This window comes from Temnothorax nylanderi, unplaced genomic scaffold (genome assembly GCF_030848795.1).
Source record: "Temnothorax nylanderi isolate EJ_2023f unplaced genomic scaffold, tnyl_v1.0 TNYL_tig0044_pilon, whole genome shotgun sequence".
Taxonomy (NCBI): Eukaryota; Metazoa; Arthropoda; class Insecta; order Hymenoptera; family Formicidae; genus Temnothorax; species Temnothorax nylanderi.
In genome coordinates, this window is record NW_027249106.1 from 74,546 (window position 1) to 97,526 (window position 22,981).

Consider the following 22,981-nt stretch of genomic DNA (forward strand, 5'->3'; position numbering starts at 1 on the left):
CGTGCACGTGTAAGGTGCACACAAGTATTATATCACCTAGTGTTATATGAAAATACCTGTTTTCTTAGGGATATTCTTAGGGAGTGTTGACGGGGAACTCTGTTTCTTTTTATATGAGATCTTGCGAAACGATTACATGAGAAGCAATATGCCTACATTACTATATTCTGTCTTTCTTGAACCCCAAATATAACAGAGAAAATTAAGAAAAAAATGTCAGTTTTCCGTCGTCGAAACGAAATTAATAACCATAAAGTTATATTTCAATTTTAAATTCTTAATTGTCTTCTCGATGTAGCGAATATTGCCATAAACACTTGACAAAATGCTTTCGATATGCGCATAATAATTCTTTGTGTGTTTATGTATTTGTATGGCAATTTCTTCGCAAAATAATTACAAAATTATCATAAAATAACATGAATTTATTTAAATTAATAAATAATTCCGTTCCTCTTTTTCAATGAGATTGCTATCATGTTACTTACTTAATTTCAATAATTTTTAATAAACTCGAGCGTTCTTGTCTCCAAGAATTACGTAAACTCAGATTTGTAAAAAAAATATCTAATGTTATAAATGTCGATTCTATATATCGGAGAAATTCGGTCGAAATTACTTACAATAGTCCATTTGTTTAATCACTTGAGCACTTTGTCGTGTGTGTGTGTGTGTGTGTGTGTGTGTGTGTGTGTGTGTGTGTGTGTGTGTGTGTGTGTGTGTGTGTGTGTGTGTGTGTGTGTTTACGAACGCGCGCTCGTATGTCACATATATAAATTAAATTTTTCATTCGGTTTTTTCACAAGTTTTCATATCGTAAATTTAGTTGGAAAAGTGAAAGTTTTCTCCGTACACCATTTATTACATTTGTTTTTCGAATGCTCTACTTTTATTTCACGATTTTTTGGAAAATTGTTTCAGTCATTTAGTATTAATAAAATTAAAGGAAAATATCCATAAACACACACAAATACGATTGAGCAACGCTCTTGTTTTCCAACAGCAAAATCATCCGTAAAATGTTCTCTCTTCCTCCCCTCCCCCCCCCCCTCTCTCTCTCTCTATCTATCTATCTCTTCTACAACAAAACTCATCTCCATTTTGAGGAAACTGATGAGACGCATGACGTTAAGGTTACCGAGATCAGCTATGTTTATTACTTAAAAAATGGGGTAAAGAGGAAGTCCGGAGTTGGATGCAAACAAGGGAGCATCTTACATTAGAAGGTTTACATGAAACAAGCCTACGTATGTATCGTCTGTCTGGAACTCAAAAATAAGATAGATAGAGAGAGAGAGAGAGAGAGAGAGAGAGAGAGAGAGAGAGAGAGAGAGAGAGAGAGAGAGAGAGAGAGAGAGAGAAGATGAACGTCGACGATCCAAGAACCAGAGAAGAATCATGTTGTTGGAACGATGCAGAAGTAACGAAGACAAAAAGTGGCAAATGCGAATCGAAGAGAGCAGAAGAACGAAGAAGGGAAAGAAGAAGGAACAGAAAAGAAAGAGGAAACAAGATAGAAAGCATAAAAAAAAGAAAAGGGGAAGAATAAGGCGGAGCAGGGCGAGTAAAGTTTGTACAAGAAACCGCAGCAGCCCTTCGCGAGCCTGGACATGGTCCTCGGTAACAGTATTCAGTAACGCCATACACACTGGCACGGTATAGCTTGGCGAGGCCACGGGCGCCTGGCCAGTGCCAAGCTCGTCTTTTTTTTTATTAGACTCTGGCACAAGATTCTACTGTCTTCCTTTCTCTGTCTCTCTTTCTGTCTTCTTTTCTTTCTCCATACCCTTTCTCTGCGCTCTCTCTCTCTCTCTCTCTCTCTCTCTCTCTCTCTCTCTCTCTCTCTCTCTCTCTCTCTCTCTCTCTCTCTCTGCGCTCTCTCTCTCTCTCTCTCTCTCTCTCTCCTCATTGGCCGATGGACCGACATCGCTTCGCCTTGCTCCACCGTTTGCCTCCTCCTTCTCACAACCATATCAACATCCACGTGTCCGCGTCTCAACATCGACATTCACCGCTGCATGCCTCCAGCCGAATACCCTCTACATCGCGAATCAGCTCTCTCGCCAGCGCACCATGGTGACACCCATCGCTTACCTTTTAGCACATCTCGCTCCCACTAATTATCTTTTTCACTTCGCGCCACTTGAATTTCTATACATCTATCCCTATCGCAATGTCATGATGCTCGATACTGTAAACAATCCACGAAAGACACCTTTACCCGTTTGCAAACCATATATGCACGTCGTGACTGTATTAACATATCGTCGTGACAATAAAACGATTGCGTACACGATACTCGTGCAACGACCGTCAATGTCGCTCTACTTTTGCAAAGTACCCTACGTGGTTGGTTGTATGTATTCGCTAGTCCTAGTGTATTAAACACGTTCTCGTATTTCGGTTATATTTTCGCGTATGTCTTTTTCCTAAACAAACTGTAACATCCATAATGAAAAATTACGATTTGATGCATTCTCAATCTGTAACATTTGTTTCAAGCTCTCTCAGAGTTAATATCATAACTCATCGCTTTACATATTATCCACATGGTCGTTAGACGATTCTGCAAATATCGCGAACCAAATTAATTTGGCAAAAATTTACTGGCAAAAAATATTACTCTTGTTGTCGTTAAGCACACGTCAAGCACAGGCTTGACGAGGAGAAGAGAGCTTGTCTTTATGCGGTATGCATTATTACGTTTCTCGCGCGAATATACACAGTAAAAAATAAAATGTTAATTGTAACATTTTTCAAATGTCCCAGAAAGTCCACTCTAAATTTTATGTTAAAATAACTCATTCATCGTGTGTTACTTGTTGACAAATTAGAAATGTTAATTTATTGACACTATATTTTACATTTATATGTGTTCTTTTAACTTTAAGTATAATGTAAAAATAACTTGTACAAAATGTCGATATAACATTTTGCTCCGTCTGATTTAATGTAACTCTTACGAAATGTATATTATACATTTTATTTTGAGTTATATTAACACATATTTTAGTAAATTTGATTATTTTATATGTCAAAGTTTACGATTATTTGAAGATTTACTTTAACTTTTGTTTATGTTAAAATAACTTTAAGACGTGTTGATTTTTTGAAATAATTATGGTAAAAGAACTCAAAATAATATTCAATTTCTAAATGACATACATAAAGTGTTAGTTATCACGTTGACATAAATATAACACATGAAAATGTTACGAAAATAATAACATAGCTGTTGTATGTTAATTTTACATTGAAATAATAGTCAAATCTTGGTAACACAAGAAAATTTTAACATTTGGACGCACGATTTTTTACTGTGTACTTATACTCCAAGTATCCCTTGCAAGTGAATAATTCTGAATTCAATAAAAAGGCACTATTGTATTACAGTTGCTGTTATTGTCGCATCATTCCTATCCTAGTTGATATAGCTTCGGTCTACCACACTTGAAAACTTCAGCTCTCTATATCAATCTCTCTCTTAACGCCCGCGCAAAAACGTTCTCGTGCGAATAGGAAAAAGCAGAAAGGTAAGCTAAAGACATCGCGGTGCAGAGAAGGCACGACATACACAACACGCGCGTAATATAAGTAAATAAAGCAGCCGGTTTAGCGACGAGGTGTCGCGCGATGCAAATACTTAATCGTCTTTCTCCGATTCGAGGATCCGAGGCGCGAAAGTGCACGCGTCTGTAAATATGCATACGGTAGTATGCGCACGGAACGTACATGAGCTTTTCTCGAGCCTCGTCGTCTTCTCTCGCCACCTTCTACCTTTTCTTTCGTTCCCTCCATGCCCATCCGTTTCATCCTTCCCTGATATCTTGTACTCTCCAAGATCTCCAAGAGCTCGATGTACAGTTGTTTACTCTTGCCACCGAAGGCGTTAAGTAATTTGCTTATTTTTTCGACTCGCCAATGGAGGATTCGTACGTACGTACATACATGCATACATTCATACATATATTGACACCATTTCTCATCCGTCGATACTTGACGCGCGCGCAGTTTTTACGTGCCACGCTGACTGCGAGTGTGATGCGGTGGGATGAGAATTATCCGGTTGTCGCATGGCAAATTATGCCATGCCGACGAAGACGGAAATGGATAATGGCGAAGAAGGACAAAATTTTTTATTGGGGAGAGTAAATATCGTTCGCGTGAGAGAGATACTCCCGTTAGAAACGTATGTCTGTCTAAATAAGAAACTATACAAGAATACAGTTATGCATAGAATGTGTCAACATTACGAGCGCAATTACAAAAGCAATTACAGAGAGAGAGAGAGAGAGAGAGAGAGAGAGAGAGAGAGAGAGAGAGAGAGAGAAGAGGTTTTTAATTGTATTAATCTGTTTCACACATAACTCATAATCACAGTACGTCCAGCGTTTGTAATCTCATCGCAAACGTCTCCAATCAGATGACAGTTGATAGTGTAGTGTATAATAAACAGATAAATATATTATCACGATGTAATTAAATCGGGTTGGCCAAAAAATCTTTTCGTTTCTTTCTTCTAAAGAAAAACCTCAAAAAGTTCTTTAGAAAAGCTTTAAAAGTGTAAAACCAAAACTTTACTAAAACCTTATTTTGAAGGTAGATTTTCCTCGACTACCTTTTAATTTAACTCCTGCCATCTTTTAACAGTCTTATCGTTCCGTCCTGATTGAGTACACGATCATATTATGTTCAACAAAGGTCATTTGAAGAAAGAGGAGAGGAACTTTATGTTTTACTCTATATAAAATTAAGCTATTCATTATTGATCTAAACTGCTCTTCGCTGTATACAAATATCTCTATCTAACATATGTCTTTGATTCAGGATAATTTGGAGTAAGGAAAGAGTGGATTGAGCGATTTTCAAGGCATTACCATTTCATATAGCACGCACGATGCGCGTAACCTAATAACGACTCGTTTAAATTGTCATGGTTGAATGAACGTTGACCATGTTGTGTCAATGTCACAACCGTGTTAGGTTGAATGATCAACGACCCTCTCGTATATATATATATATATATATATATATATATATATATATATATATATACGTTACTTTCCTTCTCTTATTAGAGTCTACGCTTCTTGATATTGACAGTCAAAGTAATGTGAATATTTCCAAGTTGTTATCAACTGTAATTGAAGTAACTGAAAGTGCTAATTTAAATAGTTCGTCTCTCATCTCCCGTGAAAAGTAGGCCACTGACCTGAAGATACGCGTAGGTAGATGACATATTATCGCGATGATAACCATTTACGGACGAGTCGGTGGGTGCTTTCCATTTAGTGGCACAAGTCGACACAGACGTCGTTCTATCTTTCTTGGTATTCAACGAGTAACAAAGACAGAACGAGACTTGTGTCGACTTGTATCAGTAAATGGAAAACACTCAATGTAATGCAAAATTTCTAACTGGCAGAGATAGAGGATGGATGTAACTCAACGATTGATCTAGTCTGCTCTTTCATATTTCTGTGTCGCGCGTGTCACACAATACCGAAATACATACATCCAAGAGGAGAAATTTAACCGAGCACAATTATTTGCGCGCAATTATTATTATTATTAACTCTTGACTATTACAAGATGTTATAAGTGAGCGAAAATATCAAAGACTGAGATCGCGTTTAAGTAGTGTTGCATCTTGCATCGGTAATTTAACAAATAAAATATGCATAACAATATAATCAATTTGACGTTAGCGGTAAATAGTAGGGAGCTTAGCAATCGTTCACCGATAACTGTTTGCTGCGATCCAAATGCATCTATCCTATTTTGTGATATAGAATCAATAATTATAAAATATACACGCGGTAACTTTTAAGGTGCTTATATAAGCTGACAAATTTTGCTCATTAAAATTTTGCAGTTATTTTCGTGGTTTGATTTTGACAGAAATCGCAGACTGTACTAAGATACGCTGTCGAGAAGGCCAAACTTGTTTATCCGAAATGAAGTCTGGACGACCACGTTGCGTGACCTGTACCTATCGTTGTCCCCGGAAGCGGGAGCGCGCCCGGAATAGGGCGCATCGTGATAGAGATCGAGATCGAGATCGAGATCAGGATCGGGATCGGGATCGAGATCCTTCAACGACTATGTTATGTGCGACAAACAACATCACCTACCCCAGCTGGTGTCACATTATCAAGGACGCCTGTGTTACTGGCTTCGTTCTTGAAACGCGGCACGCGGGTCCCTGTAACGCTTACGACACGGCCCCTCTTTATATCGGTGAGTTATTAGTTATTAAAAAAACTTGGCGTCATATGTCACGCACATAATGAAACTGCGGAGATTTTCCAAATCACCAACCTATATACACTTAAATTTGTAAACTGTCAAAGAAAAATATATATATATAATATGGAGTATTGCCAGAGGAATTTGACCTCGATCCGATGATAACGAAAAATAGACAAATTGGTTACAAATTATAATGTCAGTAAGCTGGGTCAGAGTGCTTCGGATATTTTTCGGACGATACAACGCAACGCAATGCGATGCGATGTGAAATGAGACAATGTAATTAAGAAAAAAAAGAGCGTTAGAGATTTTATTGAACTGTTGAAAAAAGCGCGATATACATGCGCGTCAGTCCAGCCATTTATATCTTTCTCTGCGAGGTGAGTGAGTCACTCGCGTCATAAACGCAGAGTTGTAATCCGCTCTAGTTACTTATAGTGTGGAATGCGTGTTGCTCACACGCGAGTCGTATATATTCGATATGCGCCTATATATTGCCTGCTAAACGCATTCGATCGTGAAAACATAGAGAAAGGGGAATATAGATATGTGAATTTTTCTAGAATTCAACAGCTTGACCATATATCTCAAATACCGATTTAAATTGATGATCATCGGTTTTCAACGATTTTATTTTATACGTTAAAGTTATATTATACGTATAAATATTGTGTGTGTGTGTGTGTGTGTGTGTTGAACGTACTGGTCTATTGAAATTCTTATCTCTCAGCGATCCTTAAGTATCAATTAATAATCTACTGAAGATTACGAGACTTTCTTACCTTTTTAAAATGTTTAATCATCGATATCGAAAATGTGATCAAATTAATATATAACGAATTTTATTTCAATCTATTACCATCGTGTCTAAACACGCTAATAAACAACTGTATTAAACTTCCCATTCCTTCTTCGTGGCCTCTTTTAGATTACGTACACGCAGAAACCTGTTGCACGTTGTATAGAAATAGAGAAGAAGTAATTCTGCTACGCTTTTCGAATTTGTACCGGTGTGCCAATTGCGCGTTTCATGCGAATAATTCACTTTATGAGGTAATTATATTTACAATTTGCTCTTACTACGTGTCACACTGTATACCTACATTAATTTTATAATACTTTACAGAGTAAAAGCACTAGTGCCTTCTGCAATTTCGTAATACGTCTCGTATTACGAAGCGATATTATTTACAGATAATTTAGTGTCGTTGAATGAAACAGCCGAAACTACAATAGTATAAATCGACTGTTATATCATAGACTGAAGCGGCATATTCCTTTTAAAAAAATATATTAAAAAAGGGCAAAACCGGGCATGCCCGCGGGGTAATCGCTTCTGAAACGATAGAAAACAATTCAAGTTCTCCAAGTCTGATCAAGATTGTACATAATTCATTAATGACTTCATTTAATTTATTATTTTCTCTCCTTATGCAGTTTCACAATTTATTCCTGTGCTCACGCGATAAACAATAATCTTGACAAAAGTGCAAACGATTCACGATCACGATCGATGCGGTAATTGTAAAATCGCAGAGTATACTCATACTCATTCTCGTTTCACTTAATATAAACATATAATATACATATAATTGGCCTGAATGTGTATTAACCTTACGGATATTAAAACAGCAAGAAGATGCGAATTTTCAAAGTTACCAATTTTAATTCAATATTCGCCAATATTTTGTTTATTATATTTCTTACAGAGGAGGACGACGCTTCGAGCAACTACGGGGTTGATCTGGCGGATGAAGATACAAAAGTGAGTCATGATTACGCCAAATCTCCTTATGGCCTCCATTCTATACCATTCTCGTAGCTGTAATGTTTTCATAGTTTGAAAAGCGATATTCAACGAAAAGCAACAGATGACAGTAACGATTCTATTTTAGTTTAGAAATCTAATAGGTGCTCATGTTCACACAACGACCTGGAGGAATAATGAAGCGTGAATTTAGGAGAATCGATATATCGATGCGCGATGTATCCATTATTTCTTATTTGCGACAAATAGATTAGAAGAATCTTATACACGAGGCTCAACTCAGAACTGAGAACGATTTAGCAAAATCATATTCTAGTTGCTTTAATTAAAAGCAAAATGGCAAAAGGAGGGTTATATCAAAATACTTGGAGACACTCACAGAAGACACTCGGTATTCTCCAAAAATGAACAACCACTTGGGAAGCAGTTAGAAAACGGTTTATGTAACATAAACAATGTATTTATTTAACGTAAAAAATGTATTTATTTTAACTTTTAAGCTTTTATGAAATCTATATTATAACATAACTTAATAACCCACGATGCCATCATTCATTGTTTTCTCAACAGAAGAAGTATGGCGTAAATAAAGATCTCACATTATTCCACACAAATTAAATGATCAGTCTTTTAAAAAGTGTACAATCACTTATCAACATATCGATAATTATATCGGCAATTGATTATTTCATCTTCCATTAATTGACACATTGGATTCTCTTGAGCTAACTATATCGTATGTATGGTTTGAGAATATGAATTGTTAAGTGTATACGCATGTGTAGGTGTGGACACGTGCGTGTGTATATGCATGCATGCGTGCGTGCCTGCGAGCGTGAGCGCGTGCGCGCGTGTAGTGTATCGTATGACGTATTATAAAATAATATAAACGACCATAGAACGCGTGTGATAATACTTCTAAGACGCTCGCTTCGAGAGATACATTTAATAACTCGGAACAAATAGCAGTCTTTCGTATTATATGTTAATAGTAGCGATACCAAAATTTTCACCAAGATAAATGCGCATACAAATTTCAACAAGAATTTTAATAGCGTGCTTTTTACGTAGTTACATTACAAATTAATGAAGTTAGAAAATTTACATTCGACAATGTGAGTAAATAGAATAAATAGAACTTTTCTAATTTTTCAATTACTGATTTTAGATTTTACTATTATACATTTTTAATTAGAGGCTTTACTATTCATTTAGCAAGATATTTGACAATAGAGTATTAAAATTTTCAAATAATAATATTAATACCGATCAAATTTTCGTTATAAAAAAAAGTAGATGTTAAAATAAACAAATCAGCAATTTAACTCTAATAGGTATATATTCCACGAAATACATATATTCTTTTGTGTGTGCGTGTGTGTGTGTGTGTGTGTGTGTGCGTGTGTGTATGTGTGTATGCGTGTGTACATACATATAATATATATTGTATATTATATTATATTACATTATATTATACATGCTAGAAATCCTCTAATATATGCCAATGATAAATGTCGCGATACATTAACAAAATAAAAGAGTAACGTGTCTTTCCTTAATAGATATTTTAATGAAATAAGAATAAAAAATAGTCGGGAGAATATGATTTCGAGCATTATTATTACAAGTAGAAGAATAGCAGATACATAATCGAATAATAAAATAATTAAGGACTCTTGATAATAATAAGAACAGAAAAGAAAAATTGGCAATAAGAGAGTCGACGCGACATTTTATAATAATTAATATTATGAACAACAAATGATATTAGATGAACAAAAACTTCGATTTTCCACATTATGGACATGTAACTTTCACATATAACCCTGTCTCTTTATCGTCCCTTCTCCCTCTCTCCCTCCCTTCCTCCCCCCCCCCTCCTCTCTCTCAGCGGAATTAAACGAAGCATCGTTAAAGTTATTCTAAAAGATGCACGTTTATAATATTCTTTGACATCCAAACCAATTAAATGGTCAATATATTACGTAAAACTTTCGATCTCAAGAGAGCTATAGCTGTTATTATGTTCAACTGAATACTAATGCGTTACAGTATCACAACTTACGGGGAAATGTAATTCATAACTTCATAAGATTGTAAGATTAGCACAAAACGCGACAATGTTTCCCAAAAGTAGGATATTAGATAGACAAGCAACTTAATTGATATAAGTCAGTATTTATTACTTAATTAATTGTGCACGACGAAAGATGATTGACACAGCGAACGTGTATGGACGATCGAAGATGGTTATGTCATATAATGAATCCTTATCAATTTACCACAAAAAAGAATTTTATAATGCATTACTAATTTTAATTGTTATACGCAATACGTAGTGTCCTTTCTATTTATTCGAAATAACAACAATTCGACAGTGTTCTCAGATGCATCAGATACATCTTGAAAATCTGATCAATCTTCGATTCAAATTGCAAATAAATATATATATATATATATATATATATATATAATTTATTTAAAACTTTACCAAAAATTCTGGAAAAATTCATATAGGTATTCCTTGAGATCTTAATTATAAGTTTAAACAGTAATAATATTATAAAATTAATTTTGCAATTATTAATTTAATCGTTGAACCTTTAAAAAATATTACACAGTCAAAATGCCGAGGACGCAATCGACCCGCATGTGCAGTTGCAGGGTTAATAACGCATACTTTTGCTATGTTAGGTTATAGTGTTAGCACTTATCGATGCAACAGACATTACACGTTACATTTTTCAACTTACAGACAGGTTTTTTTCGACGTGGGCATCATCGATCGTCCAAATGCTTCCGCCCTAGCCTTTACGTATAAATGGTATTTATGTAATAATAATTGTACTTAATTTATTTTAGTTTTATGAACAAATCTGGTTTTATAATCTATCAAGCGATTATTTTGCTCGAACCTATAATGTAAACATAAATCTGTTGGGAATGAAAATCAATGTAATCTTACTTGCTAGAACAATGAAAAATAAAAAATGGAAAATTAATAATTAACTAAACGTTCAAAATTGAATAATTAAAATGTTAAAAAATGTCAGTCGTGTAGCATAGAAATTATTCGATTATCAATTGACAATCATTTCGAGTTTCTAGTGCTGTTAGTTACAAAAATGTATGTCTTCATTCCCAATACTGATAATAGGTCATAACTTGGAAAGCGATACGTTGCGCGGAATTACCTGAGCAAATATCGAGATATTTAAAGTCAGATCAAGTCGAAATCGGTCATTACGCGACCACCGTATTAATATAGATAAATAATGAGAAGCCAAAAACATGTGCTCTAATTTAAGGTAATTCGATCGCGATTTTGCCTACGGCTAGGAACATATTATCAAATTGTAACGTGAACGAATCATACGTCACAACATAACTTTACACGTAAGAACGTACATAAAGCGATCATAAAGTAAACGAACTCCGAGATTCCGCGTGCATCTACAAACAAGAGATGTAACAAATTTACGAGAAATGTCACACAAGCAGAATAATCTATTATTTTTTATGTCTAAGTTTCAAAATGCTTTATCTAGGCCATAACAAATTAATTAACTTATAAAAATATAGATGAATAAATATATAAAAAGATATATAAATATATTATACATACATATATGGTATATAAACACACACACACACACACACACACACACACACACACACACACACACACACACACACACACACACACACACACACAGAGAGAGAGAGAGAGAGAGAGAGAGAGAGAGAGAGAGAGAGAGAGAGAGAGAGAGAGAGAGAGAGAGAGAGAGAGAGAGACTGTCATTAGAAAGTTTAGTTCAACGTCGGAAATATGTTTCTCATATAAAAGAAAAATGAGAATTATTCCATTTTATAATTATATAATTCTGGAAAAAAAATCCCTTCTCACAGAACTATAAGACTCGAATTATTTTTTAAATTTGTCCAAACATTATTGAAATAACAATAAAACATTGTGCGAGGTTGTTCTTTTTCCTTTCTTTTTCTTTCACAAATATTTTCCTCCTTTTGACGTGAGAAATATGCTCTTAAAGTTAAGCCTACAAATTCATCGATCAACTTGAAATCTGTTTCTTTTGTCTTTTTTAAACTAAACATTAAAATTCTTTAAAATAAAACTCACATCCATTAAGAACTTAAATAGGTTTTTTTTTACTTTCTTTCATCATCTTTAAAGCTTCGACAAAAACTAGATAAATTTTCATAATTTCGAAACTTGGACGCATCAATACAGTCACATTTGTATTAAGAAAAATCGATCCTGAATTAGTCAAAGAATTCTCTGAGAATAGAAAAATAAAATAGTAACAATTGTAATAATAGTAATAATGTCGGGCAACCATTGTATATAAAATATATATATATATATATATATACATACATACAAAATTGTGCTAAATGCAATTCGGCAATAGGCCGAATTTATTATATATGTATGTGGTAAGCAAAACAATATTCTTTTCAGAAAAACGAGCTGATTTTGTTTTTAAATAAAAATCTAATAAAATCAGAAAAAATCTGTTAAAAAATAACATCTGAAAATGTACGAAATGTTATGATCCGCGCCCCAGTAGCCCAGTGCCACTAGGCTATTCTGTAATTTGTTATGCTGTCGTTATGTGTTCAAAAGAATATGGCTACAGATCTTATTTGAATCTAATCTAGATAACCTAGTGGCACTAAGATTCCTATATATATATATATATATATATATATATATATATATAGAGGGATCAGAAATTCACAATCGAGTAAAATTCATTACATCATATTAAAATAAAGGTTAATTTGAGACATTCTTACCTGTACGATTACGAGTAGCGCCCGAGTTGTACGTACCTACCTTAATCTGTAAAAATACAAATGCAAAAATTATAAATTACATCAGTAGCACCTAAAATAATTAATATTTTTGAAAATAATTATTTCGCGCATCACATCAAAAAGTATGTATATATATATGGAAGGATAAAAGCCACAGTGGTGTAAGTCAAACTTTTTAAGATATTTTGGCTCGTATGCATAGATGCAATCTATACAATATATAAATTGCATCTATGCACACGAGTCAACATTTTAACAAATTTGACTTACACCACTATCAAGAGTAAGAGACACACGGTAGTGTCTCGCGCCAAGTACACGCGCGGTGGCTTTTATTCCTCCATATACACCGATATATATATATAAAACCTATATATTTCACGAGCATATCATCACCATTATCTATATATATTATAACAATTTCGGCGAAAACTAACAAGGATCTTTTCTTTTCAATCCTCCCTTTTTTATACAAACAATCTAAATAAATAGGAATAACCGATTAAATCGGTTAATTCAAGTGTAATAAATAATAATCAATAATAATTACTCAATCGATGATCGCTGTCCGCTGCTTCATGCATCTTCTTCTCTTCGCTCTTACTCTCGTTCCTTCTCGCAATGCGGCTTCTTCATAGCATCGTGACCTGCACACGCGTTATTATTATTATTAGTAGTAGTACAATAGTAGTAGTAATAGTAGTATTATTAATATTATTATTATATACGCGAAAACATGGGTAATTAAGTTGATTACAATCTCGCGCGTGTCCTAAAATATATATTTCTAATTTCTCATAGAAATACTTACGACGATCGTTTTGCACAGCAAATTCGGTTTTTCCGACATATCGTATGTATGTACATACATACATACGTGACAAACGCAGCTGTCATGAATGTCATATCGCGACGAAAGGATAACAAAAACTAAAAGTAATAGCGCAACCGCGCGCGCGCGCGCGCGAAAGAGAGAGAGAGAGAGCCCATACCCGGCCGCGAAATCTAGCAAGTTACTCTTGATTTCCATGGCATATGTGAATGCGATTACGCGCGTTTCTGTCAATCAAATGCGCACCAATACGTATTAACGCATGAAAACTAACAGTAAGAGTAACGAAAAGAGAATACGAAAATCGCGCGGACAATGCGGACAATGGACATCCATTCACAAATGCATCCACATCCACTACGGAGTACGGAGTACGGACTGTACGGACACGGAGTACGGCACGGCGCGCGAATTCGCGGAATGCGACATCGGCGGCGAAAATAAAAATTAAAAATCGTTGCGTCGCATGCGACCATTGCGACCTGCGAGTGGAAAGTTACCGACAAGCGGTCCAGCAGAAAACGTATTAATCCCGTGTTACACCTACACCCAATTTACAATATCAATAGAGTACATAGATACCGAATCTCTTTAATTCTTGCTTATTCTCTTTAACAAAAATGGAAATCGTTGAAAACTTTTTTCGTCTCTTCAGTGACTTTTCAGCAACCCGATTAATTTTTATCGTTTAACTACATTCATCAACTACTCCTGTGTATACTCATACGTGTATATTCATACTAGTCACACATACTACAGGTGCTTTCCATTTACTAACACAAGTCGACACAAGTGTCGCGTTCCGTCTTTGTTTTACTCATTGAATGCCAAGAAAGATAGAACACAGAAAGATAGATTAGACTTTACAGAGAGAGAGAGAGAGAGAGAGAGAGAGAGAGAGAGAGAGAGAGAGAGAGAGAGAGAACCTAACCTAACCTGAGAGTGGCTGAGAGCGGCCTGGGCCATCCCTTTGATCTTTCTTGATCTTGATCTTTCTGAAGCTCGGTGAAGCCGGCGGGCCGAGAAGGCGGAAGATCGCATTTTCAGCCTGCCCTGACCCTCTGAGAAAGTGGACGTCAACTATATAGTTCAAGTATATAGTCCAGTCGTCTGTCGAGTCTAGGGCAGTCTAGGGTCTAGGACGTGCGGGGTGTGCGGGCAGTGCGAACACTGCGAAAGTGCGAACGATATGACTATGACGATGGGATCATGGGATTCGATAGCGATATCCAAATCCACGTTTCACGGCAAACGGCAACCACTTTAGTCTGTGATCTGTGTGAATCGAAAGCTAACCTCTAATCCTATAGAAAAATTTGGGGTAAATTTGGGAAAAATATAAAGCTTGAAGATGCATTTATTGACATCTTGTACGGCGACACTGATATCTCTTCTAGTATCGTGTCATACGTGGGTGGTACGCATAGGTCTTTTTTGCATTTAATTCTTTAAGCAAACTTTAATTTATCCCCCTTCTGATTATCTCATTTTCCAGTCTGGTGTTTATTACAATTGTTACATTTTTAGGTAGCGGATAACTTTGTGAAAACTGAACATTCCAACAATTGGGCAGTATTGGTCGACACGTCGCGTTTCTGGTTCAACTATCGACACGTTGCAAATGTTTTATCTATTTACCGAAGTGTCAAACGTTTAGGAATACCAGATTCACAAATCATTCTTATGATAGCCGACGATATGGCGTGCAATCCTAGGAATCCTAGACCAGCGACTGTTTTCAACAACATTAAGCAGCATATTAATGTTTATGGCGACGATGTGGAAGTCGACTATAGAGGGTACGAAGTGACGGTGGAAAATTTTGTTCGACTACTGACTGGACGCTTAGCTCAGGAAACCCCAAGATCAAAAAAGCTATTAACGGACGAAGGTTCAAACATCTTAATTTATTTAACTGGCCATGGTGGTAATGGATTTTTAAAGTTCCAAGATTCTGAAGAAATCACTAGTCAAGAGTTGGGGGATGCGTTGGAGCAAATGTGGCAAAAACGAAGATACCATGAAATTTTATTCGTGGTTGACACTTGTCAAGCGAGTTCGATGTATGAGAAATTTTATTCCCCAAACATATTGGCAGTCGCTTCCAGCTTAGTAGGAGAGGATTCACTTTCTGTAAGTACAGAGGTATCGTTGTTATTAAAAGGCTCTGCTACAACTATCGATATCTATTTTAAATACTCGTCATATTTGTAGCATCATGTGGATCCTGCCATTGGTGTTTACATTATAGATCGATACACTTATTATGCGTTAAACTTCTTGGAAAAAGTAGAACCGTCTAGTACTAAAACATTGGGTGAATTTGTAAGTGTCTTACGTGCGCACGCATTGTACATACGCTCGCTGTAATGCCAAATTTTCAGTTTTCTTTTTTACCATATTGATTAATTGAGATTAATATCTTTTTCTTTGTTTTTAGTTGAAAGTATGTCCAAGAGATTATTGTCTATCTACAGTGGGTGTAAGAAGAGATTTGTTTAGAAGGGATCCAGATAAAGTACCAGTAACAGATTTTTTTGGCTCACTTAGGCCTGTAGAACTTACTGCGAACATAATGAATATTTTACCTGTTAAATCTAATCGTACAAAAACTCAAGAATCTGAAAACAAGTATAATTATGTTGCACAATTTCCCCAAGTATCTCAGTATACATGAGTAAAAAGAATAAACGAAATGTTTCTTATACATAAATACATTTGGTGTAATTTTAATTTGTTATTTGGAAAGATAATAGAGAGAAGACGATGAAATCTAAATTATCCAATTCATTGTCACTCGTTGTGTGGTTGACCCGTCTCACTGCGAATGACGTATTGCACTCCTATCAATTTAGTGGAAAATAGGATATTTCTTTTCCGTCTCATCGAGATGTATATTTCTATATAAACAAGTTTTCCGAGATGAAAGCGTCAGTTTGTCGAATGTGTTACCGTCTTGTACGATATTTGTATCTTCCAATATATATTTTATCAAAGGTACATCTTTGTCTAATGCATGATACTCATTTCTATATATCTTTACATAAGATAAGATAGTCATGACGATACAATGTAAATTGCAATTGTAAGTGAAAACTAATTTTTATATATATATATATGCATGTGTGTGTTGTGTGCTATTAAAATATGTTGCAGATGTGCGTCTTTTATCTGTGGCTTCTAGTATCTCCTGTATGTAGTACATGCATACGTGACACAGCAAAAATTCATACAAGTACATGAGTAGAATTCTAAGGAGATGTCACTCGTAGACCAGTTAGCTCCGATAGATCCTGCTTTACACGCTTTTCCAACGATTCCTCTCTTGCCGAATTGCGTGAAGCAAGGCTACTTGAGAGATCCATTTAACTGCGGCAAGTTTTATCGTTGCAAGCACAATTGTGACATATACCAATGGCATATTATTGTCAACCAGGATTAATGTTCAATACGCTTGTGGAATCATGCGATCATCCCCGCGATGTGTGCAATGTTGACCGCTCTCCAATATGCGTATGTAGGTACATAATACCAATAGTAAATATTTTGCTCAAATTCTCTCGCTTGAGATGTATATGAAAAACATAGTATCGTAATAATAGTCGCACTGTTGCAGATGTGTGAAATTTACAAATTAAGAATCTAACGTTTTAAAAGTGCCAGTTCGCAATATAAAGATTTATAAAAGAAAATTACCGATAATTTAACTTGAAAAATTTTCTAGCTGTTACACCGTAGCTACGTGTTAAGCGCAAGAGAATCTTCAATGAAGTAAATAGATTCTTGTACATTATTACAAAGAGGAAGAATTTGGAAAAATAAGTTTATATTTGATTATATTTACATAAGAGATATACAGAGCGTAAAAGCACATCTGTTTATTACGTTTCAGGCTGTATGACAAGTGGTAGCATCGTAGAAGCGTTACATAGCACGGTACTGTTACCGTTTATTGTCGTTATAATTAGTGGCATCCGTCAACGAGATGTTTGTGATTACAACCATTGATTCGAGGATCGAAGACTGTTCCACTTGCGCAATTGAATTTTTGTATTTGGTAAACGCCATTGACATTGTAGCACAGATAGAATACGCTGCAATCTTGTTCATCGCGGACGTAGCCTTCCTTCTTGCAAATACCACTGGGTGGTGCAGTCACCGGTGGTTGCGTCGTTTGCGGAGGTTGCGTCGTTTGCGGAGGTTGCTCAGTCGGCTTAGGCGGTTCTCCTCCCCTTAGTCCGGCATTCAATGTTTTCAGCAGAGGATACTTTTCGCCGCAGTTGCCGAAAAAGTCGTCAGTCTCGATACTCCACAACATTGCGCCACCAAGACCCAAGGAGTTGATGTAGGCAGTTTTTTCAGTAAGAGAACTGCGTGCGCACGCGAAATTTATTACATTATTAAGGGGAGTAGATTGAAAAAGAGAGAATGGATAGAAATTAAACGAGAAATACGTAAGAATTGTTTCGAGGTAGGTACACAAAAAGATACGAAAGAGTGAAAGAAAGGAGAGGAGAGGAGAGGAGAGCCAGTTTAAAGAGTACACTTACGTTACATCGTCGTAGCCAACCCATTGATCGCCCTTGTAAGCGTATGGAGCGCGATGTTCTTGGTGACGAACAACGGTCCAGCCACCCTGCTTAAAGAACTCGCAAATCTCGTTGTATCCGAGCATTCCACGCTCGCGAGTGTACGGGCCGGCAGCACCAGGTCCGGTGGTAGGTGCTCCAAGGCCGTTCTGACTCTTGTCGGCGAGAGTGAAGGCCCTACCGTAGAACGGCACCCCGAGGATTAGTTTCTCGGCCGGACAGCCACTGTCCAACCAATAGCGTACGGACGCGTCCTACGAGAATAAATTTTTTTTCCCCCTTGGATTTCTCGATGGAAACGCGAAATTGAAAACGAAAAGCCGCCGCGATTTCGTTTCCATCGAGAAATGTAATGATAATGACTGTCGAAAAACACTGTCCCTTTCCGGGACGAGAAAAAGACTCACGACGTTAAGCTTAAGATCATTTCCAGACTCGTCCTTGCGCTTGTAAAGTGGAGCGTTGTGACCGGTTACTTTCTCCCAAGCGCCATGGAGATCGTACGCCATAATGTTGATGAAGTGCAGATATTTGGACATTGCGGCGATATCGTAGGACTTGGAGGCGGAAGGCTCGGCAGCGGCGACGGCAGCACTGAGAATAAGTCCATGTTTATCGAATTCGGTTCTGAGTTCCTTGAGCACGCTTATATAGTTTTGCACATCCTCTGGCTTCCCACCACGCTGATTCGGGTACTCCCAATCGAAGTCGAAGCCATCGAAATTGTATTTCTTAACAAATTCAACGACGTTCTTGACGAATCGAGCACGAATAGTCGGATTGGCGACGACAGCCGAGTATTTGGCGGATCCCTCGTTCCATCCGCCGATAGCAATGAGCGTTTTCGTCTCGGGGTTCTGTTCGCGAAGCTTATTAAATCTGCCAAAGCCGTCCTTGCCCCAATTGTCGGGAAGATCTTGCCACGAATCTAAAACTCGGACGTCGCCTTCCGTACTGATGCCGACAAAAGTATAGATCAGGTGTGTGCAAAGATTCGGCTGAATGTAAGAAATGTCAAATTTGCCACCAGAAGGTCGGTAAACGGCCCAGCTACCGAAGTAGCATACAATCTTTTCTGAAAGAGATCAGAAACATGTTACTGATTTACCGATTTCCTGTGGACGGAGAGAAGGGGAGCGGGTCCTCTTTTTTTTAATCTTTAATCTGATTCGAATCTAATTGATATATATATATATATATATGCATATACTTACTTTCCGAGTCGGCAGCCGAAGCCAAAGCAGCTAACGCCGCGAAAACGAGTATCCAACGATTCATCTGCAAAAACGCGAAGACGTCATCGTCATCGAGAATCGAACGTAAATCTATGTGAGACGCTTTACGTTCTTGAAATCTTATTTTTTTCAATTTCTTCTTTTACACTTAAAAAAAAAAATATATATATATATATATGTTATAGACGTTAAGCGCTGATTAAACATCCATTACGTTTCGTTTCCCGCGATCCTATCCTATATACTTTTGGAAAATTGCGAAAATCATAGTCGAAAATCAAAAGCCAAGATCTCTATACGAGTCCGATAATCGCGGAGTACATTGTCCTTACCTCGTAACCAGGGTCAGCTCCTTCGATAGTACTTGGCAACGCAATACCAAAATTCCATTCGCGCACGCGATATATATATATATATATAGACATATACTGCATCAAAAGTAGTGCAATTTTTGTCTGTTTGATCATGATAATGCGATAAATGTAAATACAATTCATTCATGCGTACACAAATGTACATATATACATCTAATTATTACCAAGATGAAAGGCTTTCGAAAAAACACAGGTGCGCGCGCTTACGACGTTACGTAATTTTGTTCGATGAACACTTGCTTCTATTGATTTTATTGATTAATCCGTAGATCTGATCCGAACACCTGTGCCATTCAGCCATTCTTGTCAAGTAGAGATACCTCGCACGTGTAAGCAGGGTGCAGATTGTTATTCAATGTAAATTTAATTCTCACCTGATCCACTTGACTTATTGAACGCGCATTACGCGCATAATGAGAAGGGTCAAAGGGATTATTCGATCAGCATTTTGTACTACAGAGATTATAATCGAACGCGTTCGGGTGTATCATTTATATTTCTGTAATTTCTCATCCTTATTTCTTATCCCCTAGTTGGCTCACCACCACTTCTCTTTTGTACGTCATTTTTTTTGTTTTTTTTTCCCAATAAGTTCAAAGTCTTGCTGCGTTATGTCGTCGCAAACGTCTGCCACGTAAATATCCCGCGAGTACAAAACATTAATTATCCGATATCATTGTATAAATTTGCATTCGATCTCACGTACCAAGTAATAATTCAACAAATTGTGCCCAACGAGTGTGTGAACGCACAGATCGCAATAATCGGTGTATAATTGGTAAAAACAGTGATGAAGAGAGGGAGAGAAGATGTACATATATTGTATTAAATCGTAAATAAGGCAAGTAAGGCGTCGTTGATGATGGCATGCATTTTAGATGAGATAATATTTCAAGAGAAGAACGTTAATCAAACGTTTGATAAGCGCATAGCCAACGACGTAACGGCTAGAAGCTAGAAGCTCAGGGTAGAATGTAGAATCCTGCAGTTACAAACTCTTGGCCCTCCTTCGATCGTTCGTCTTCCTCAAACTTTGTATTGTATCTTCCGTGTGAAAAGGCCGTATGAAAAGCGATACGGCCACGTTGACGATACAAAATACGAAAACGATATATTAATTACCTTGAAATTAATTGCTATATAGTCGCCAGACAGTCTCAGGACAGACAGGAACGCGTTTCTTCGTTAGACCGATTACAATGGATACAACGAATAGCACAGGCACTGCCCAACGTTACAACAACCTGTGCCAGTTGACAAAATACTCGTACAGAAGAAAGATTCATCGGCGTGGTCTTTTTATATATACCTAGATATCTTCCCAATAGGATATTTTTTCAATAGCTAAAACAACGTAATTTTAAATTACGTAAATCGTGGATAACACTTTGTCGTATACTTTCTCATCATTGGTCGTACGGGTCGTACAACACTCAATTTATCAGTAATGACGAACCCATTCTCAATCAACAGCCGAATACTACCAATGGCGAGTAAGCTCGTTCATGTATTTAATTTAAGAAAGACGCTTATCACTTTGACGACTTTGATCATGCTTCAGATAGACCATTCTAATGGTGATCGATCTCGCCCTAGTCCTCGACGACTACAACGATAAGCTATCTGCTATAAGATAAGCAAGTAAATGACGCGATGCGTCTGCGCGATTGGAAATTGATCGGAAAATTGGTCAGCTTCTCAAGACAGGTGCGTTAACAAGCAACGACCGAACGCTATTTCATCCGACTTTTATTTGTCATTTTTATCAGCTCTTATATCGATTTACATTTTTACAATGCACAAGTAAAAATTTTCGGCGCTCTTCTAAGATTATGTGTTAAACGGCACTACTTTTACAAAACTACGAACTAGTTAAAACTTTCTAGTTGTACGTTCCTTATTGTTTCTCCTTAATCCAAGTAATCGCAACCTTCTCCAATACTGTTTTGTATTTGGATCCAATTCTTCCAAAGGTGGTGGGGGGCCAGTTCTGATGTTCCACAGCCAACTAGGATATTCGGAATCTGGCTTCAACTCGACATCTTCTCCTCCCTCTTTGTAGATATTTGTACCGCACACATGAGTCAAGAGCCGGTTAACATCCGTTTCAACGGGTAATACTTTTTTTTCTATCGCAACTAATGTCTTCTTTGATTTCTTCACTCCCGGTCGGATCGCTAGAAAAAGTAAAAGGCGTAACTTTATCACAAACGTTACGTATAAATTTTTCTTATTTCAATCTAACGCACATTTTTAACACAATTGTAGCTGTAGCCAGCTGTAACTAATAGTATAGTGATGAACCTTTGTTATCGGTCAATATCCTTAATAGGATATAACAATTTCCGACATTCGCGCCGCGTACATATACATGTATGATATATGTGTGTGTACAAGCTACGGTCCACTTGACGCTACAAATGCTTTGATGCGTTCTTCTTCTCCTTCTTTCTTCATTGAAAGATTGAAACGTCAAGTGGACCGCAGCCACAGACATATATATATATAATAAACATAAAAGGTGTGTGTGTGTGTATATCTTATCGATCGAGTTACGCACATAACCTCAATTCTCGATGTGGCGAATGATCGGCAGGTTTGATCAGGTTTGATGAACGATGAAACGTACGAATCGATGCAACGATAACTTTCTAATCTCTTACCTGGTCCAGCGTATTCTTTTTTTTGTATCGTGTAGCGAGCCGGTATTATGGAGTTTCTCGGCAAACGGAAAAGCCGGTAAACAACGGCGAGACTCATCGTGCGTACTTGCGTACTGTGCTTGCGTAGCGCATTAATGGCTTCTGCACACAGGACGCGGAAAGGCTTGCCGCGCGGCAAGAAGCGACGCGGTAGCCAATAAACTTTTGCTTCTTACGGAAAAGCAACACGTTGATTGGCTACCGCGACGCTTCTTGCCGCGCGGCCAGCGTTTCCGCGTCCTGTGTAGAGAAGCCATAAAGGTGCGATTTCACGATGAGACGATGACGCTCGACGCTGGATTCGAGCGTCAAAAAGCTAAACTGTGTTTAGCTTTGACGATCGACGCTCATTTCAGCCAATCCAGTGGTTAGGTTATATTTCGCGTC

General features: G+C 37.0%; 4 protein-coding genes across 9 annotated transcripts in view; 2 read left to right on the forward strand and 2 right to left on the reverse strand.

Annotated features, from left to right (window-relative positions):
* Positions 1-12,010, forward strand: part of LOC139771740 (follistatin-A) — a 31,110-nt gene extending 19,100 nt beyond the window's left edge. The window contains exons 6-8 of the mRNA XM_071704725.1: positions 5,902-6,240; positions 7,962-8,017; positions 8,148-12,010. Of these exons, the coding sequence (XP_071560826.1) occupies positions 5,902-6,240; positions 7,962-8,017; positions 8,148-8,207 (455 nt within the window). The 3' untranslated portion in view covers positions 8,208-12,010. The remainder of the gene's footprint in view (positions 1-5,901; positions 6,241-7,961; positions 8,018-8,147) is intronic.
* A 2,595-nt stretch (positions 12,011-14,605) lies between these two features.
* LOC139771742 (putative GPI-anchor transamidase) lies at positions 14,606-16,694 on the forward strand. Its single transcript, XM_071704732.1, has 4 exons — positions 14,606-15,111; positions 15,222-15,827; positions 15,909-16,019; positions 16,135-16,694. The coding sequence occupies exons 1-4, from the start codon at positions 15,046-15,048 to the stop codon at positions 16,369-16,371; spliced, it is 1,020 nt and encodes a 339-aa protein (XP_071560833.1). The 5' UTR covers positions 14,606-15,045; the 3' UTR covers positions 16,372-16,694.
* An 819-nt stretch (positions 16,695-17,513) lies between these two features.
* On the reverse strand, positions 17,514-21,478 carry LOC139771741 (chitinase-3-like protein 1). Of its 5 annotated transcripts, XM_071704729.1 has the most exons (6): positions 21,349-21,478; positions 21,015-21,236; positions 19,498-19,561; positions 18,691-19,358; positions 18,245-18,537; positions 17,514-18,064 (listed from the first exon to the last, which is right to left on the reverse strand). In XM_071704729.1, the coding sequence occupies exons 3-6, from the start codon at positions 19,559-19,561 to the stop codon at positions 17,659-17,661; spliced, it is 1,431 nt and encodes a 476-aa protein (XP_071560830.1). In that variant the 5' UTR covers positions 21,015-21,236; positions 21,349-21,478; the 3' UTR covers positions 17,514-17,658. The 5 variants fall into 5 exon arrangements, with proteins under 5 accessions (XP_071560830.1, XP_071560829.1, XP_071560831.1 ...); XM_071704728.1 differs by having other exon boundaries at positions 21,015-21,459; XM_071704730.1 differs by having other exon boundaries at positions 19,498-19,665; positions 21,015-21,459.
* A 146-nt stretch (positions 21,479-21,624) lies between these two features.
* Mrpl54 (mitochondrial ribosomal protein L54) lies at positions 21,625-22,713 on the reverse strand. 2 transcript variants are annotated; one of them, XM_071704734.1, is made up of 2 exons: positions 22,556-22,713; positions 21,625-22,069 (listed from the first exon to the last, which is right to left on the reverse strand). In XM_071704734.1, exons 1-2 carry the CDS (start codon positions 22,650-22,652, stop codon positions 21,765-21,767), a joined length of 402 nt encoding a protein of 133 aa, XP_071560835.1. In that variant the 5' UTR covers positions 22,653-22,713; the 3' UTR covers positions 21,625-21,764. The 2 variants fall into 2 exon arrangements, with proteins under 2 accessions (XP_071560835.1, XP_071560834.1); XM_071704733.1 differs by lacking the exon at positions 22,556-22,713 and adding an exon at positions 22,197-22,404.
* Between the last annotated feature and the right edge of the window lie 268 nt (positions 22,714-22,981).

Excerpts from the sequence above, each read along its gene's own strand:
- LOC139771742 (XM_071704732.1), top strand. The coding sequence starts at position 15,046 with ATGCATTTATTGACATCTTGTACGGCGACACTGATATCTCTTCTAGTA. Across the intron at positions 15,828-15,908 it reads TAGGAGAGGATTCACTTTCT|CATCATGTGGATCCTGCCAT; the intron begins GTAAGTACAGAG and ends TCATATTTGTAG. Across the intron at positions 16,020-16,134 it reads CTAAAACATTGGGTGAATTT|TTGAAAGTATGTCCAAGAGA; the intron begins GTAAGTGTCTTA and ends CTTTGTTTTTAG.
- LOC139771741 (XM_071704727.1), bottom strand. The coding sequence starts at position 20,015 with ATGAATTGTATTTACATTTATCGCATTATCATGATCAAACAGACAAAA. Across the intron at positions 19,562-19,850 it reads GAGCTGACCCTGGTTACGAG|ATGAATCGTTGGATACTCGT; the intron begins GTAAGGACAATG and ends GCGTTTTTGCAG. Across the intron at positions 19,359-19,497 it reads TTCGGCTGCCGACTCGGAAA|AAAAGATTGTATGCTACTTC; the intron begins GTAAGTATATGC and ends GATCTCTTTCAG.
- Mrpl54 (XM_071704733.1), bottom strand. The coding sequence starts at position 22,389 with ATGTCTGTGGCTGCGGTCCACTTGACGTTTCAATCTTTCAATGAAGAA. Across the intron at positions 22,070-22,196 it reads GATATTGACCGATAACAAAG|CGATCCGACCGGGAGTGAAG; the intron begins GTTCATCACTAT and ends TACTTTTTCTAG.